The 19334-nt window shown below is 45.8% G+C and overlaps 1 protein-coding gene across 4 annotated transcripts in view; it reads left to right on the top strand.

Annotated features, from left to right (window-relative positions):
• KPNA1 (karyopherin subunit alpha 1) overlaps positions 1-19274 on the top strand; it is a 155641-nt gene extending 136367 nt beyond the window's left edge. For 2 of the 4 annotated variants that reach the window (XM_048819991.2, XM_048819948.2), the window contains 2 exons: positions 1254-1432; positions 15394-19274. In XM_048819991.2, the coding sequence (XP_048675948.1) occupies positions 1254-1432; positions 15394-15581 (367 nt within the window). In that variant the 3' untranslated portion in view covers positions 15582-19274. Of the gene's footprint in view, positions 1-1253; positions 1433-3507; positions 3701-5044; positions 5713-15393 lie in introns of those variants that run through there. The other 2 variants (XR_012664966.1, XM_048820000.2) reach the window with 2 other exon arrangements.
• The last annotated feature ends 60 nt before the right edge of the window (positions 19275-19334 follow it).

Genomic DNA, 19334 nt, shown 5'->3' with positions numbered 1-19334 from the left:
TGGTGAGAGAACTCCTACAGTCTCTGTTGCTCCTACGGCCTCATGCTAAAACAGTTTAGCCTCCTGTCCTGACAGGGGCTTGTTTTCCCCTCCTAGGAGGTGTTTCTGTAGTGGTGGGTTGGGGGGAACCCGGGCCCACCCTCTACTCCGGGCTCCGGCCCCGGGACCCTAATGGTAGTAACTGTTGGCAGCCAGCCTTTCACTGCCAGAGTTGCTACATTTCCCTGGGCCACTTCCCCACAGCTCTTCTGATTCTCCCTTCTTCACCCTTACCTTAGGGCTCCCTTACCAATGACTTGAGGGTGTCTTCATTAACCAGCCCTTCAGCCAAACTTCCTCTCCCCTGTATCTCCTCTTCCTGACTGGAGTGAGCCCTTTTATAGTATCAGAGGGGCCTTCATTAGAGTCAGGTGGTCACATTAGCTTAATGGCCTCACCTGACTCTTTGCAGATTAATTGAGGTCAGGTGTTCTCATTAGCCTGGAGCAGCCCCTTCTCTGGTCAGTCAGGGGACAGAAAACTGTTAATCCAGTGGCCAGTATATCTGCTTTCTGCTACTCTGCTGTACCCTGGCACACGTCTATCTGGAGTGCGCCAGGTTGCAGCCCCTATTCCGGCTCCTCACGAATATTTTGTTAAGGTTTTGGTTGCACTTTTCTCCTCACCTCCTTATCTATGCACTCCCTGTCCGTGGCCCCACTGAGTCGCGGGACCTCCTGGTCAACCTCCTCCTGGCCCTGGCTAAAGTGGCCATCTATAAAACCAGGGTGAGGAGGTTGGCCGATGGAGTCTCCCGCGACTGCGGGGCCTATTTCCGATCCTCTGTCCATTCACACCTCCGGGCAGAGTTCCTCTTGGCGGCGTCCACTGACTCCCTTGACGCCTTTGAGGAGCGGTGGGCGCTGTCCGGGGTTCTCTGCTCGGTGTCCCTGTCCGGTTCCCTTCGTTTGACCCTTTGACCGTACTCCCGTCCCTGTTGTTCATTAGTTGTCCCCGGTAATTATTTGGTTTTCCAGGTCCTGTGGATCCCCCCCTTAGGCTGGGGGGGGATCCTTTAGCAGTGGGCGAGCTTTGCCCGCCCACTTCCTGGATCCCAATAAGGCTACTCTGCTGTACCCAACTGGCCTGGGTCTATCACACTAGTTGTTTTGTTCTCAGTCCTCTACACTAAACACTGGACAGTACGGCCTCATAAATTACACAGGTTACCTTAATCCAAATGATTGACCATATTTGTGTATGGTGTTTTTCAGATACTTAGTAGAACTGGGATGTATCAAACCGCTTTGTGACCTCCTTACAGTAATGGACTCAAAGATTGTGCAGGTGGCACTGAATGGGCTGGAGAACATCCTGAGACTCGGAGAGCAGGAAGCCAAGCGCAGTGGCACTGGCATTAATCCCTACTGCGCTCTTATTGAAGAAGCATACGGTAAGAGCATAATCTCTGTAGAGGATAGGTGTTAGATGGCAGTAATCAGGAGCCCTTTGGTTATTCAGCAGCCTGGGAGCTGTGCTTTTGAGTACTTCATTATCATCACTTGTCGTAACCCCCTGAAAAAGAACTTTTCCTAGGTAAGTGTCCATCCATCATTGTGCTCCAACTCCTGGTTTAGCTCTGCCCACAAACAGCTTGGAGGAAGTTGTGACATAGCCATGGTACAGCCTATACTAATGAGTAGCTTGTCACTCCTGCCTTCTTACCTTGGGTGCCCATTACACCTCTTTGCTGCTGTAGCTTCCAGTCTGGACTGATCATAAACAGCATCCAGCATGTAAGTCACTCCCAGCTGTGTCTGTGTGTGAGCTGCAGCCAGCCAGCCCCACCTTGGCTCTTACCAGTCTTGGGTATAGTACAGGGTGATCCCAACTCACTCCCAATCTTAGATTTCCCCCCAGAAATATATGTCCTGTACTGTCCAGCCCACTCCTAGACAATACAAATACATTAAATCCGTTACTTCTTGAAGATAATAATATGCCAGTTTATTATTCCAAATAGTTCATCAGACACTTCAATTTAAACACGCTGGATTAGATAAAACAGTAAAATAAGTTTAACTACAAAGAGAGAGATTTGAAGTGAATACAAGTAATGAGGCATATGTCAGAAATGGTTACAAGAAAAATAAGGGTAAAACAAAACTATTACCTAACTTAACAAACGGTTAAATTCAAAGCAAGGTTTTTCTCACCACGAGCTCTCTCAGCAGTCTTACAGGCCAAACTTCATAGATCAGGACCCCTTCTTGAAAGAGAGAAGGGGGTCCCTTGGATCATTGATTCCTCCTGGTTATAGTGTCAGTCCCCCTCTTGGAAAACATTTTCAGCTGAGATTCAGAAGACTGTGTGTCTGTGTAAGGATATTCCCCTGCAAGTTTTCCCCTCTGTTTGAACTCCCTTCCTGCTTGATGACTCTTGATGATTTACTGCTTAAATGCAAATTAAGCAGAATACACCTTCTTTTGTTTGCCAACCTTAGTTTGGAATATGTGTTAATAACATTGTACAGGGAAATCTTATAACTTCATATACACTGTTGCCACACGTTTTATCAGGACAATATTGACCAACAAATTATGAGTTTTCAGATGATACCTTACAAGACCTATATTATACAAAGATTATTACAAGAGTGTGTAGGGTGTGGACACAGATACATTCTGTCACAGTGGTATATGCACATTAACTTTTTACTCTGTTTGTGCCAATTATGGGTACATCTATACAGCACACTAAGTTAGATCTCAGACATAGATTTGAAGCCAAGCCCTCTTCCGTCCACCCAGAAATTAGTTTGGCTTGAGTCAATAACCCCTCTTGACTCAGTCCAGTGGACACTGCTGGGGAGGAGAGGGGGAGGTCAGAGCCTGAATCCCACTGTGATGTGGTTCAGAGCCGAAGCATTTTGCAGTGTGGACGCAGCTCAGGTCTGGGTCACCAGACTTGTATCTGGAGAGTTTGCCAACACTATCCCTGAATCACCTGGGGCTGTGCTTCCGAGCCCTTCAATTCAGAAGCAACTTCCTGGTTTAAAAACAGCTGCTCGATGTTTAACCCTTCATTTCCATGTGGACTGCTCACCTGGAAACAACAAATACAGTCAGAACTCGTGTATTTACTGTGGCCAGCAGCAAGATGAAGTCCTGCATCAAGTGAGTGGCTAGCTGGCCAGAGGAACGCAGACGGATTCTAGTTAAACTCTGACGTGAGGCAAGCAAGACATTTGACTTCAGTAAGAGCATGAAAAATAACCATGTATAAAAAATAATATACGAGCGACTGGCAGCATTGGAGATCGACTGGACGGCAGATCAATGCAGAGGGTGGATCAAGAGGCTGAGACAGACTACCAGAAAGTCAAGAATGCTAATGACAATTCTGGGACTTCTTGTCTTCCTGTCTCTTTTACAAGGAATTTGGCCATGTACTGGGAACTGCTCTGAGCCCCAGTGGTGCATGACACTGCTGAGTGACAATGGCGACCTTATAACCCCCATGTTACAGGCACCACCTGAGGAGAACAAGCTGCCAGATAAAGAGCAAGAAGTCACACTGGAGCTGAGACCGGTAACCGAAGAAGCCATGGTGCTGAAGCAGCTACAGCATATTGTGTGTCCGTACTCAGAGGACCTTTTCGGGGACAGCCCTATGGAGCAGTACCCTGCAGAACTGGTATCAGAACAAGTGCCAGAGCCTGGTAAGTTTCTGCTGCCATGTTTGTTTTTATTAGTATATGATAGGGAAGGATTTCCAGCTTATGAGTCTATTAAATTATTAATACAACCCAGGATTTCTGTGCATTTCAATCAGAATGGGACCCATGCCGTTCCACTTAGGGTCCACCCCCCACCTTCTCCACTGCCACATTGGAGTCAAAATGGACACAGCAAAAGGAGGAAAAATTACACAACCAGTTATGAAATTTTTACTAGTTACTCGCTGATTGGTGTATGTATATGGGTTGGTGCTCCACAATTCACAGCCTCACAAACCCCTCCCATGTAATACAGCACATCTTATAAATCGGCCGTGCACAAACTATTCCCAAATGCCTGTAAATTGATTCCCAGAAAACTGGGCTGTTATGAGTCCAACCAAAACTGTGGTGTGTGTTTGGTCCATTGCGGGCTTTAACGCATGAGTCTAAACTTACAGCAGAGCCGTGTCAGATTTAGGATTCCCAATGAATGGCAGTGAGTTGGGTGTTTGCATGGATACAGGGTGCTAACAAGGAGGCTGTACCGCATCTTCATGCAAATTCAGTGTCTTGTTGATTTTTATCACTAATTTTCACCATTTCTGGCTGGTGATGAAAGTAGACTTCTCACGGAATAGGAACTCCAGACAGTCTGTTGCATTCCAGGACAGGGCATACTTATTAGGTCCCACTTTATAAGTTATGAGCCCCCTCTCCTGCCCCTCCATTCTGCAATGTGGTATTCATAGAATCTCAGAGTTGGAAGGGACCTCAGGAGGTCATCTAGTCCAACCCCCTGCTCAAAGCCAGTCCCCAATGTTTGCCCCAGATTCCTAAATGGCCCCCTCAAGGATTGAACTCACAACCCTGGATTTAGCAGGCCAGTGCTCAAACCACTGAGCTATCCCTCCCCCCCAAGTCACTAGATGCTGAAATAGTTCCTTAGTACAGATGGCTATCGTGACCTCCAGAGCTTGCCCTGCCTGACAAGATTGAACAATCATTGCTTATAACTAGAGCACTCATAAGTTGTCTTTCGCCCCACACCCCAACTTTCCCTCATAGACTCCACCGTCCTCCCGCAAAAAAGGGGGATAGAGAAGTAATTAGAATTGAGTTTTGTATGTGTGTCTTAACATGATGTCTTCTGGTTTTCATTGCTGTTCCAAAGGATTTCTGAAGTGGACAGCGTTTTGTGTAAATAGAGTAGAATACAGCCCATTGATTTAAAAGTATGCATCTTTTGACCATGAATGAAAGTAGTAGTTGTTCCTTTAATAAACTGTGAACTGTATTTTTTTTTTACCATGCTCAGAAAATAATGTTCTGTCTTTCTCCTTTCAGTGCCACAGAGATAACACATGGCACCAGGAGCCTGGGTCTGCAGACCATCCATAGCAGGGGAAGAGAAAAAGAGCCCAAGATGAGCGGATCGCAGACCTGCTCAATAAAAATGAATTAGCAGATTCAGGTCCAGGAGACCCAGCTCGACTACCAAAAAGATAAAGATGCTTGCAGGGTGGAAAGACAGAGAGAGAGGCTGCACAGCGCAAGGAAAGCATAGCAGACAGATTCATGAAGCATGATGGTCTGTTGAGGAAGGAAGATAGCGCGCAGCAGAATTAGCTGTTCAAGTACTTACTGCAGCTGATGGCTACCAGACTGCAGGCTCCAGTACCAACCAGTGTCTTCTGCTCCAGACCCACAGCCTGAGTCCCCTTACCACTATCGATCCCTCCAGAGCACCCATCCTTTAGACAATTCAGGGGGTGCCTGGAGCATGTCACAGGCAAGCACTGGCACATGGAACAGACATACGCACCCTGTGCACTCATCCTCTCCTGTCCAGGTGCAGCTTGTACATCCAAAATGTGCCAGAAAGGCCAACATGGACCTTTTGAGTGGGTTTTTTGGGGTCAAAGTTAGGTTATACTATTGTGCTGCGCACCATAATGGCAGCTGGTCTGCATTACTGATTGTTGCAACATTTAAATAAACTGTGTGAAATAAAATGTTGGATTGTGTAGAGCACAGCAAGCCACAATAACACAGACTGTACTAGTGACATTGGCGCCCAGATTATTTTGAAGGCAGCACCAATAGGATGTAAATCTGCCAAATGCACATTCTACCACCATCCTACGGCAACTGACTGTGCATTTGAACCTTTTTTTGCCAGATCCTCTGAAATTAGGGCGGGTTTTACACGGTACGGCAACAAAGGGTAAGCAAGGTTCCCTAGAATAATCATGGGGACAGTAATTTTATTTATAACAATAAGAAAAGGAGTACTTGTGGCACCTTAGAGACTAACCAATTTATTTGAGCATAAGCTTTCGTGAGCTACAGCTCACTTCATTGGATGCATGCAGTGAAAATGCTCAGATAAATTGGTTAGTCTCTAAGGTGCCACAAGTCCTCCTCTTCTTTTTGCGAATACAGACTAACACGGCTGCTACTCTGAAACCTGTCATTTATAACAATGTATTTGGTGGGAGTAATGCCCTATTTTCTCAATTAAGGTAAAGTCCTGATCTCTGGAACACCCTGGCATCATGCACCCTGCTAGTGCATCCCATGTTAATGTCCATGAATCTGCCCCTGTGGTCAACCTGCATAATGGTGGAGTAGTGTTCCTTGCAGTGGGCAAACTATAGGCACATAGAATATCATGGTTGGAAGGGACCTCAGGAGGTCATCTAGTCCAACCCCCTGCTCAAAGCAGGACCAATCCCCAATTTTTGCCCCAGATCCCTAAATGGCCCCCTCAAGGATTGAGCTCACAACCCTGGGTTTAGCAGGCCAGTGCTCAAACCACTGAGCTATCCCTCCCCGATCTCATCAGGGCCCCAGCAGTTTGAAAACCCCATTCTCTGAAAACCAGCAATTATTTCAGGAATGTTTCTTATGCCCACCACTCTTGGGTAAGTCACACTCCTGATGGACTCTCAACAATCCCCAGAGTTGATTTGCCAACTGCAAACTGGTTAGCCATGGACCTGGAGCAGTCTGGGGTAGCCAGCTTCCAGATGGCTAGTGACCTGCTTCTGGTGTAGCATGGCTGTCCGTATGTGGGTGTCCTCGTGCTGGAGGGCAGGGACAAGCTGATCACAAACCTCTAGGAATGTCCATTTCTTCATGCGAAAGTTCTGGACCCACTGCTGGTCATCCCCGTCCGTATGACAATGTGACCCCATCAGTCTGTGCTGGTGGCTCTGCTCCAGAAGTGCCAGTCTACGCAGAGGGAATCTGCACGTAAGGCAACAACAGACATGAGCAGCATCAGCTGGTTTGAAACTGGCATGTCAGTATCCTCCTCTGAGAGGTGCCTCCCACAGTTCAAAAACTGCCACTGAAATGTCTATCAGCATCTTGCAGACGCTTTGCCTGTGTCCCAAAATAGGACTGAGAGCATGAGATAGAGAAGTTCTTCCACCTAGATGGGATCCATGATGGCTCCTGGCTGCAAGAAGAGTGCAGACACAAAATGGCTTGTCTGGATGCATTCCTCAGCTAAAACTACCCAAAACATTCCCAGCCAACTACCGCAGGATGGGCAGACAAGTTCTTTCACAACCCCTTATAGAGAAAACCACAGAACAGCGTAGGCTGATGAGGGCACAGGAACTTGGGGATATGATAGTATATGCCTACAGAACCTGAAGTTTTGAGTCAGGTCATGTAGTGCAGTATGGATGCTCCGGCACAGTTGTGAGGCCCGAATGTGAACGCTCAAGCACGGGCTTGGAAACACGAGCCCACAAGTCTGGGTCCCACAGATCTGGGCTTCATGCCCTGTGTAGACATACCCTATGAGTTTTCTTGGTGGCACTCAACAGCAATATTTTTCCTTCATAAGCAGATGCAGTTCAGGATCTCTGCTCCCGTTATTTAATCCTACAGTTACAGGGCCTCTTTCATTTGTTCTAACCTCCTCCTTCTCCCACTTCTGGTCTGTGGAATCCAGGCAGGGAACAACTCCCTGTCTGTCTTGTAGCATAGCTTATGATCTGCTGCTCTTGTTGGGGGTTCCTGGCGGGTGCTGATACCACTCGATCTTGGGGCTGTAATAACAGCTCCGTAGATTCAGTGTGGCTTAGTCTCTGCCACCCTTCAGCTGTCTTCCTTATTGGGGCATCCTGGTACCTTCTAGCTCAGGTCCAGCCATCTCTTGTCTACAGCTGATTCCTCACCCCCTGGGCCAAGGTGAGAGAGATTCTGGGGTCTGACTATCTCCTACAGTTGTGGGAGGGCAGGGATGGGGGAGGGCTTGTAAATTATCTGGCCTTTAATACCAGCTCTTTGCTTCTGGGTCCTTCCATACACCCTCCTTTTCCACAAAAACAATGAGGAGTCCGGTCCGTACACCCTCATTTTCCATGTGCCCTCATTCAGGCAGTGCCAGATATTCTAGTTTTCTTCCTATTCCCTCAGGCTCACAGGGACAGTGGGGTACTACCGTGTGCCTGCTAACCTCACTGTCGGATTTAAGGGGTTTACGTACTTCAATGAGGTCCTTAATTCCAAGCCTTTTTCATCAGTTGCATGAAGTCAAGGTCCCTCTTCCATCCAGCCTTCTTCTCTGACTTGGTGCATTCTACAGTGTCTGCCTTGAATCTCCTTCCTCTTTAGATTCCTTTGTACTCCCTAACAGGACGTCTAAAACATCCTCCACAACATTGAAATGCCAGCACTCCAAAGAGGCAAAGGCGTTGTCCTCAGGATGGAGAACTCACCCCACTCCTCTGAGTCTGATACTAGTGAGGAGTAGGCTTTGATCCTAATGACCTGAGGGGGCTGATGGACAGGGTGCAAAGCACCGTAGACAGCTTGGAGGATGCATGAAACGCTACTGTGCTTCCTGGAAAAGGGCCCTCTCTTTCTGTCTGGAACACAGTCACTTCCTGTATGTGATTTTTTTTTTTTTTTTTTTAGCTTATTCTCTTTTCTGAGGCTCTTTGAAAATAATATGGGCACACTCACAATAGCTGTCAGTGTGGGAAAAAGGATCCATATTTTCCAGTATTTAGCCAATATTTAGTATTCCTGGAAGCCTTCCAGGTGACATAAATGAGTAGTTTTGGTGCCTCAAGTTCCAGACAGTATGTTGGGAGAAATGTTCCCTGACCTTTTACTCTACTGGGCAATCCATTTCCTTACCAGCCAGGGCTTAGTACTATTTCCATCTGACAAGTTTGGAGTTGCCTCCATTGGGTTTCTGGACTGTCAAAATTGGGTTCAGAGAATTTGGACCATTCTAATTGAACCAGATTGATCACAGATGGTTCAGTATATTCACATTAATTGTGTTAATCCAACGTTAAGGGCATCTGCAGGTTTGTTTTGTCTCCACATTAGTACTGTTCTAATTGGTTTCCAGTGCAGTGCCTGTCTCTTAGTTCCTGGCAAGTCTCTGAGAAGCTGACTGCCGTCTGTGTATTGCTGGCATTTTAGTTCATGCTGTTTCCCTGCCTCTTAGCATTAAATGCTGAATCCCGTAGGTGAGCAATTTGAAGTTGAAGGAGTTTATGCCCATCAGGACAGTCTGGATGAAGCCCAAGAGAAACAGTTGAACACATCACAGTACAGTCCCACTAATCCCTGCCATATTTGTGAGACTGAACAGCAGGATTCCATAGCCAACTATATTAAATGTTATGAAGAGGTCCAGCCATATGAATTTGCATATCTGGCCCTTATCCTCTTCAATCTGCCATCACCAGTATCTTTTTCTGCCTGAGGCCTAACTGGTAATGGTCCAGGATACTAATAGCATGTAAGTGAAGTTGGAGGCAATCTTTGCTGAGCTTCTCAGCTTGCTTATTAGTAGTGCTTAGGTACTATGGTGATGGACTCTATAAAATGCTAAGATAAATGATACAGGGATATTAAACACTGAATGATAGCTGAAGAGCTCAGTTGTGTTGAGCAATAATTTCTTAAACAATAGCTGGATTGTGGTCTGCTTAGGGAAAGGCTGTATTCAGAGAGGGAAGGTATCATCTTCTAGAATTGTAGAAATATAGGGCTGAAAGGGAACTTGACAAATCATCAAGTCCAGCCCCCTGCACTGAGACAGGACCAAGTAAACCTAGACCATCCCTGACAGATTATTATCTAACCTGTACTTTAAAAACCTCCAGTGATGGGGATTCCACAGCCTGTTCCAGAGCTTAACTACCCTTATAGTTAGAAAGTATTTCCTAATATCTAACCTAAATCTCCCTTGCTGCAGATTAACGCCATTGCTGCTTCTCCTACCTTCAGTGGACATAGAGAATAGCTGATTCCCATCCTCTCTTTAACAGCCCTCAACGTATCTGAAGACTGTTATCAGGTCCCCACTCAGTCTTCTTTTATCAACTAAGCGTGCCCAGGTTTTTTAGCCTTTCTCCAGAGGCCAAGTTTTCTAACCCTTTTATCATTTTGTTGCTCTCCAGTTTATCCACATTTCTCCTAAAGTTTGGTACCCAAAACTGGACACAGTTGGAGTCTCCTCTCCTACTCAATGTATGAGAGTCATTTTGTTTCAGTGTATCTTTTGTATGAATGTAAACCAATGAGGGCTCCGCAGATGTATCCGCTCATCAGGCAGAGATGGCCACACAGGTGTGCCACGTTCTGCTTTCTTTGCTCACGCTTCTCTTTGGCTTTTTCTGTTCTGCTATTCTTGATGGCTTTGACTGCAGACCAACAGCTGTACCCACCATCCTGATCTGACAGCAGCTTCTCATGTGTTTGGATTAACTTGGGCACCTTTTAGATGAACTTTGAGAGTGTCCTTATATTGTTTTTACATTGGCCTTCCAGTATACGAGAAGCTGGATATGAGTCAACAGTGTGCCCTTGTTGCCAAAAAGCTAACAGCATTTTGGGCTGTATAAGTAGGAGCATTGCCAGCAGATCAAGGGACGTGATCATTTCCCTCTATTGGGCATTGGTGAGGCCTCATCTGTAGTACTGTGTCCAGTTTTGGGGCCCATACCACAAAGAGGATGTGGCAAAATTGCGAAGAGTCCAGCGGAGGGCACCAAAAATTATTGGGGGCTGGAGCACGTGATCTATGAGGCGAGGCTGAGGGAACTGGGATTATTTAGTCTGCAGAACAGAAGAATGAGGGGGGATTTGATAACTGCGTTCATCCACCTGAAAGGGGGTTCCAAAGAGGATGGATGTAGACTGTTCTCAGTGGTGGCAGATGAGAGAACAAGGAGTAATGGTCTCAAATTGCAGTGGGGGAGGTTTAGGTTGGATATTAGGAAAAACTTTTCACTAGGAGGGTGGTGAAGCACTGGAATGCGTTACCTAGGGAGGTGGTGGAATCTCCTTCCTTTGAGGTTTTTAAGATCAGGCTTGACAAAGCCCTGTCTGGGATGATTTAGTTGGGGATTGGTCCTGCTTTGAGCAGGGGGTTGGACTAGATGACCTCCTGAGATCTCTTCTAACCCTGATATTCTATGATTCTGTAAGTGCTCCCTTTTTCAGCTGTCCATAAAATATGGCTTTGGGGATCACATATCATCCATACGTACAAGGTGACCAGCCTAGCGAAGCTACTCCTCTATGATTAGTTACTCAACACTAATCATGCAGTAGTGGTCCAGGACTTTGATGTTTGGTATCCTGTTCTGCCCGCTTGATGTTACAGATAAGATGCAGACAGCGCTTCTGAAAATGCTGTAGTGGCTTCCAGACTACCAGGCCTGATTTTGTCATGCCTCTGTGTGCAATGCACATTTTTAATACTGCCCTGGGGAAGAAAAGGAGTACTTGTGGCACCTTAGAGACTAACCAATTTATTTGAGCATAAGCTTTCGTGAGCTACAGCTCACTTCATCGGATGCATTCAGTGGAAAATACAGTGAGGAGATTTATATACACACAGAACATGAAAAAATGGATGTTTATCATGCACACTGTAAGGAGAGTGATCACTTAAGATGAGCTATTACAGCAGGAGAGTGGAGTGGGGGGAGAAAACCCTTTGTAGTGATAATCAAGGTGGGCCATTTCCAGCAGTTAACAAGAACGTCTGAGGAACAGTGGGGAAGGAGGGGGGAAATAAACAAGGGGAAATAGTTTTACTTTGTGTAATGACTCAGCCACTCCCAGTCTCTATTCAAGCCTAAGTTAATGGTATCCAATTTGCAAATTAATTCCAATTCAGCAGTCTCTCCTTGGAGTCTGTTTTTGAAGTCTTTTTGTTGAAGAATTGCCACTTTTACATCAGAAATCGAGTGACCAGTGAGAGACTGCTGAATTGGAATTAGTGGAAAAGCAGCATCACTTGCCCCATAACCTCAGCTGTGCAGAACACAATGCCATCCACAGCCTCAGAAACAACTCTGACATCATAATCAAAAAGGCTGACAAAGGAGGTGCTGTTGTCATCATGAATAGGTCGGAATATGAACAAGAGGCTGCCCGGCAGCTCTCCAGCACCACTTTCTACAAGCCATTACCCTCTGATCCCACTGAGGATTACCAAAAGAAACTACAGCATTTGCTCAAGAAACTTCCTGAAAAAGCACAAGAACAAATCCGCACAGACATACCCCTGGAACTCCGACTTGGGGTATTCTATCTGCTACCCAAGATCCATAAACCTGGAAATCCTGGGCGCCCCATCATCTCAGGCATTGGCACCCTGACAGCAGGATTGTCTGGCTATGTAGACTCCCTCCTCAGGCCCTACACTACCAGCACTCCCTACACTACCAGCTATCTTCAAGACACCACTGACTTCCTGAGGAAATTACAATCCATCGGTGATCTTCCTGAAAACACCATCCTGGCCACTATGGATGTAGAAGCCCTCTACACCAACATTCCACACAAAGATGGACTACAAGCCATCAGGAACAGTATCCCCGATAATGTCACGGCAAACCTGGTGGCTGAACTTTGTGACTTTGTCCTCACCCATAACTATTTCACATTTGGGGACAATGTATACCTTCAAATCAGCGGCACTGCTATGGGTACCCACATGGCCCCACAGTATGCCAAAATTTTTATGGCTGACTTAGAACAACGCTTCCTCAGCTCTCGTCCCCTAATGCCCCTGCTCTACTTGCACTATATTGATGACATCTTCATCATCTGGACCCATGGAAAAGAAGCCCTTGAGGAATTCCACCATGATTTCAACAATTTCCATCCCACCATCAACCTCAGCCAGGACCACTCCACACAAGAGATCCACTTCCTGGACACTACGGTGCTAATAAGCGATGGTCACATAAACACCACCCTATACCGGAAACCTACTGACCGCTATTCCTACTTACATGCCTCCAGCTTTCACCCAGATCACACCACACGATCCATTGTCTACAGCCAAGCTCTACGATACAACCGCATTTGCTCCAACCCCTCAGACAGAGACAAACACCTACAGGATCTCTATCAAGCATTCTTACAACTACAATACCCACCTGCTGAAGTGAAGAAACAGATTGACAGAGCCAGAAGAGTACCCAGAAGTCACCTACTACAGGACAGGCCCAACAAAGAAAATAACAGAACGCCACTAGCCGTCACCTTCAGCCCCCAACTAAAACCTCTCCAACGCATCATCAAGGATCTACAACCTATCCTGAAGGACGACGCATCGCTCTCACAGATCTTGGGAGATAGGCCAGTCCTTGCCTACAGACAGCCCCCCAACCTGAAGCAAATACTCACCAGGCACCACACACCACACAACAGAACCACTAACCCAGGAACCTATCCTTGCAACAAAGCCCGTTGCCAACTGTGTCCATATATCTATTCAGGGGACACCATCATAGGGCCTAATCACATCAGCCACACTATCAGAGGCTCATTCACCTGCACATCTACCAATGTGATATATGCCATCATGTGCCAGCAATGCCCCTCTGCCATGTACATTGGTCAAACTAGACAGTCTCTACGTAAAAGAATAAATGGACACAAATCAGATGTCAAGAATTATAACATTCATAAACCAGTCGGAGAACACTTCAGTCTCTCTGGTCACTCGATTTCTGACCTGAAAGTGGCAATTCTTCAACAAAAAGACTTCAAAATGAGGGGGGATTTGTTAGCTGCTTTCAACTACCTGAGAGGTGGTTCCAGAGAGGATGGTTCTAGATTATTCTCAGTGGTAGAAGAGGACAGGACAAGGAGTTATGGTCTCAAGTTGCAGTGGGGGAGGTTTAGGTTGGATATTAGGAAAAACTTTTTCACTAGGAGGGTGGTGAAACACTGGAATGTGTTACCTAGGAGGGGGTAGAATCTCCTTCCTTAGAAGTTTTTAAGGTCAGGCTTGACAAAGCCCTGGCTGGGATGATTTAATTGGGGATTGGTCCTGCTTTGAGCAGGGGGTTGGACTAGATGACCTCCTGAGGTCCCTTCCAACCCTGATATTCTATGATTCAAAAACAGACTCCAACGAGAGACTGCTGAATTGGAATTAATTTGCAAATTGGATACAATTAACTTAGGCTTGAATAGAGACTGGGAGTGGTTGAGTCATTACACAAAGTAAAACTATTTCCCCTTGTTTCCCCCCCACACACACACACTGTTCCTCAGACGTTCTTGTTAACTGCTGGAAATGGCCCACCTTGATTATCACTACAGAGGGTTCCCCTCCCACCCCCCCACTCTCCTGCTGGTAATAGCTCATCTTAAGTGATCACTCTCCTTACAGTGTGCATGATAAACACCCACTTTTTTCATGTTCTGTGTGTATATAAATCTCCTCACTGTATTTTCCACTGAATGCATCAGATGAAGTGAGCTGTAGCTCACGAAAGCTTATGCTCAGATAAATTGGTTAGTCTCTAAGGTGCCAAAAGTACTCCTTTTCTTTTTGCCCTGGGGAACTATTCCTCTGCTTAGCTGCTTTCCCAACTTGCCCACTTTCTGGGGAAGAGCAGCTAATTAGACCTACTGCACAAAACAGCCAGAGTTTTCCTCTGGAACCAATACCATTCTCACAGGAGAGGAGGAGGGAGCAGAAAGAGCCCAGCAGTTCTGCTCCCTTCTCCCCACTCTCCTCCTGTGAATGATGGGACAGCTCCTCTGTTCCTCTACTGGCCTTGGAAGTGGGAGAAAGGGATCACCACTGCAGTCCTTCCATGCCTGGGAGAGGGAAGTGAAGTACCCAGGAGCTGCAGGAGGAGCAGATGTGGGGCTGTTTGGGGCAGAACTGATGAGTGCGGGAATGGAGGGAGCAGAATTGATGTGGGGATGGCATTGATTTGGGGGTTGGTTAACATAATTAATTGCTGAGCTGGAGGACAGGCAGATGAGAAGGTGACAGACCCACACACACACTTTTTTTCAGACCACTTTAAACACTGTTTGCAGTAGTTCAGCTGCATTATACATGCAGAGTAATGGGTCCAGCACACAGAAGCACTGTGTGAACGCTACTACAGCAAGCATACCCCCAACATAGTCTAATCATGAAAATGTTTCCAGGCTTTGCTATTCAGACCCTCAGAGCTTCAGTTCTTGATTTGGTTGTGCAATGGGAGACAAAGAACTTGTGTAACGGAACCTGGTCTTTTTGGTTGTCGTGGGAGAGAGAAGAGCTTCTGCGATAGAGCTCCTTCTGGAGGTGCGGAAGCTTGTTATCTGTAGCGGGTGGGATGGGGAGAACATATCTGTCTGCCGTGGACTGAGCTTTGCTTTTTGTTTGCTTCTTTCCCATATAGGCCTGGATAAGATTGAATTCTTGCAGAGCCATGAGAACCAGGATATCTATCAGAAGGCCTTTGATCTGATTGAGCACTACTTTGGGTCAGAGGACGAGGACAGCAGTATTGCCCCACAAGTGGATCTCAGCCAGCAACAGTACATCTTCCAGCAGTGTGAGGCTCCCATGGAGGGTTTCCAGCTCTGAGGTGCCCCATCCTATCTGTTCCTCCACCCAGACAGTCCTCATGTAAAGCCTTGAGTCACCGTTGGAGTGATTTCAGTGTTTTCCATAACCCCTTACTGTCCCCATCTACCTGAGTTCCCTTCCCATATTCTTCCCTGGGTGCCTCCTTGAATGCCTTTGTGAGGTGTGTTCAGTCCTGGCACAAAATGTATCAGATTGATTACTTTGCTTAATGTGCCAGCCTGGGCCATTGGCATATGGAACACTTCACAGATATTGGAGTAAACTCTCTGTCCCCTGCAACTACAGCCTCCAGTGGACATGCTTTCTAGTTACTAGGTACATTGAACACAACTGAACCTGTCCCATTATAAAACAGCTCCCAAATTGGTCTCTACAGGCCACTTTGGAGATCTGGACTCTATCATTCTTTCCTTTCAACCCAAAAAGGACTTGTGAGTAGGTCAGTCTTATCACCTCCCTAAAAGCAAGTTTTGTAACTGGCTTCTAAAATGGAGAAACTACCACACTGCCCAGTCCCTAATACAATGTGGCCTCTGTTAAAGTTGAACCCTTCCTCACTTCATGCTCCTGACTCTGGTCCTCACTAGCTTAGTGACAGATGATATATCTCTACCCACTCATTCACCCTTTACATTATTCTATGCAGCTTAACTTGAACTGGTTTCTGTTCTGTAAATTACCATTTGATGTAAAATCTTAGTGTGCTAAACTGTCAGCATGAGGAGGACTCTGTAGTGATAGCTCTCCTTACTACTTTCAGTCTCATGAAGTAGAGCTTCCTATTTAATGCCCCTACCAGCCAACTGATAAAATAGAAACATCCTGATTAGGGTGTGTTTAACAAGTATACTGTGATACTACTTCCCATCTTTCCATTTTCCCCTCACTACTCTCATGGCCCCAGATGAATTAGCATGGGATAAATGGTTCCTATAGGCCACATTTGTAAGGCATTGCTGAGTGCACGACCGCTGTAATTTACACCTATAGTCAGCCCTTCTGCTAGCAGCGTGTTTTTGACTCCGCAGCCTGTTTGGATCATAAGCATCTAATGCAAAGGTGGCAATTCAATTTCTGAATGTAATGGATTCTTTGGGCTACCTACTCCTTTCTGCATTGGGCTACATTCTCTCAAGCCATTTGGGACCTTTGGAATACACATTTTCCCTAGGGTAAATGTTTCCAAAGTTGCCCCTACTACAGTGTCATGCATCTGTGGTAAATCCTACTGGCAGAACTGTCTACAAGATCTTTCTTATGGCTTCATTCAATGACAAGCCCCTGCAAGAGCTTCAACCACTCACAGGATACTGGTTTAAAAAAAGCATTTATCAAACTGCTGAAAGGCCTAAGCATCAGCTCTGTATGACCCCTTCTTTAAACATAGTCTTCATTTGAGCCTGTGCTTTAGGATGGAAACTGACCTGTGTGGGCATTGAAGAAAGCCACCTGTTGCATCCCTTTCTAATCCAATCAGTCTCCACCTTCCCCGTTACTTTCTCTAGTGCTGCTTTGTACTCAAGGAACATTTAGTTTACTGCACTTGACCTGTAAATTGACTTCAATTCTTTGTAATTTTAGAAATTTAAATTAGGTGATTAATTTAAAAACAAAACAAAAAACCCCTGTGTTGCATTTACATCATATGATAAATTACTGTTTCTCTTTCTTGAAGGGTAACTTGAACTGTTTCTCTTTCTAGAAGCACTGATTAGTCGCAAAATCTTGTTTTGTCATTTGGATTTTTTGTGCTAGATTTTAAGTGTAAATTACCAATAACGTCATCTCTATAGAATTTATTTAAAATCATGTACTTTTTTTGGATGGTATGAAAATGCTACATACTTTGTAAACAAATCTAGGCAAAGTGTGTGTGTGTGTATATATATATTGTGTATATATAGATGTATTATTCTGTATGTGTATACACACACACACACAGTGTGTTTTCTCCCCCAGGCTAATGAAAACAATGTGGTGCATTGTTGTATATCTTCGCCCTCCCCCCCCACCACCACCCTAAGGAAATAATTACAGTTGCCTCTAAATAAGTGAATTAAAACAAAGTCCATTTAAACTGAGTAGCTTGCCTTTCTATGTAAGGAACTTGGCTAGTGTTTCTGTTACTTATGCCAGTGGGTATGTGAATTCAGAGCAGAAAGGGATCCATTTTTAATGGGCGGCAACATAGTCTAGTGCGTGGAGGAGGAGACTGAGAGTCAGGGCTCTTAAGTTCTGTTCCCAGTTCTATCATCTAGTATGTGTCACCTTGAGGAAGTTACTTTATCTGTTTGCACCTCTCTTTATCTATCTGTAAACGGAGGTACTCACATTTGAGATCCTCATCCGAGTACCTTCCTCAGCCTATGATCTTATTTCAGCTCTGCCTAACCCTTTGGCCTTGCCGCTATTGCTCACCTTCTAACAGTATCAGTGCTTTAAGCGGGGCATTAGCCCCATTTCACAGTAGGGAGAATGCAGGGCTGCCAAATGTCACACATCTGGTAACTTTGTCCTCATCCCTGCAGCTCAGCCTGTCGCACACTTGGTTGAGCTATAGGCAGGAGCTGCATTTCCTCCTCTAGCCACTAGAAGCTGCTGTGGAACCTGGCAGGAAACTAGGCCCCTGCTTGATCCAAGCAGGGAAGGAGCAGCAAAGGCGACGATGGTTGTGGTGGGTGGTTGGCAGGGACAGAAGGTGAGGGGGACTCAAAACTTCACAAGCTTCAGCCAGCATCTGATCTCCTTGCTGGAGCATGGGCCCTCCAGCTCGCATCTTTTTAAGACTTTCTCTGCAATTTGATCTGTTCCAGGACCAGCACAAGGGCCCATCAGTGCCATCTGGAGTGGGTTTTCTGGGGGGACCCCATGCCAGTCTTTTCCCTCTCAAATGCCTGGGACCTGGAAGGATGGTACACTCTGGCTGTATTTGTGGCCATAGGCACAGGGCTCCTAGATTGAGGCAGCATGGTTCAAGCCTCTAGTTCTTCCACCTCATATAGCTCTGGAAGACACCTGCTACCTTCAGCCAGACTGGGCTATGGGACATGTGCTGTGGATGATTATTTTACTTCTTAAGGTAATTGTGACCCTGAGCCTTGTTATGGACCAACCAAAGAGCAAGATGGATATGAAATAGCATTCTGTAGATGATCTGTGCTCCCCTCAGTCAGTCTTGATTTAGAGTTGTAGGCCCAGATAAGGGGTTTTGTTGGGGTGTATTGAGGGGGCCTCCAATCAGCCAAACCAAGTATCTAGGCCAGAAACCCACTTTCCAGCTCTTAACCATGGGTTGTTGAATAACACTGTCCTGGAAGCCATCACAGTAGGAGAGAGGGTATATTGTTTGGAGACCACATCTGGAAACATAGATTCCTTCACTACCCCCATGAGAAACATGGAGTTTACTTTACCTGTGCTGATGCTCAGGTGCCTACAAAAACAACACTAAATCAGCAACAGTTCAGAAGAGGAGCATAAGGACAGCCCTATGGCCCAGCCCTTGTTTGAAACTCTAGAACCCAACCAGGACTAGAACAATGTAAATATAAAATGGCAACATCTTCTACATTAACATTAATTGTTTGTAAACTAAAATTGGTTTTGCATTATTTTTGTCAGATACAAGAAAACATATTGGTATGACTACTTGTGTTTCAGCAAAACAATAAAATAAACTTTATACCTTCAGCTGAAGGTCAGCACCTTGGTTTTACATTAAGCTGGTACGATTAAATGTTGATTGTACAT

This window comes from Caretta caretta, chromosome 1, assembly GCF_965140235.1.
Source record: "Caretta caretta isolate rCarCar2 chromosome 1, rCarCar1.hap1, whole genome shotgun sequence".
Taxonomy (NCBI): Eukaryota; Metazoa; Chordata; order Testudines; family Cheloniidae; genus Caretta; species Caretta caretta.
This window is presented reverse-complemented; position numbering and strand designations above follow the sequence as displayed.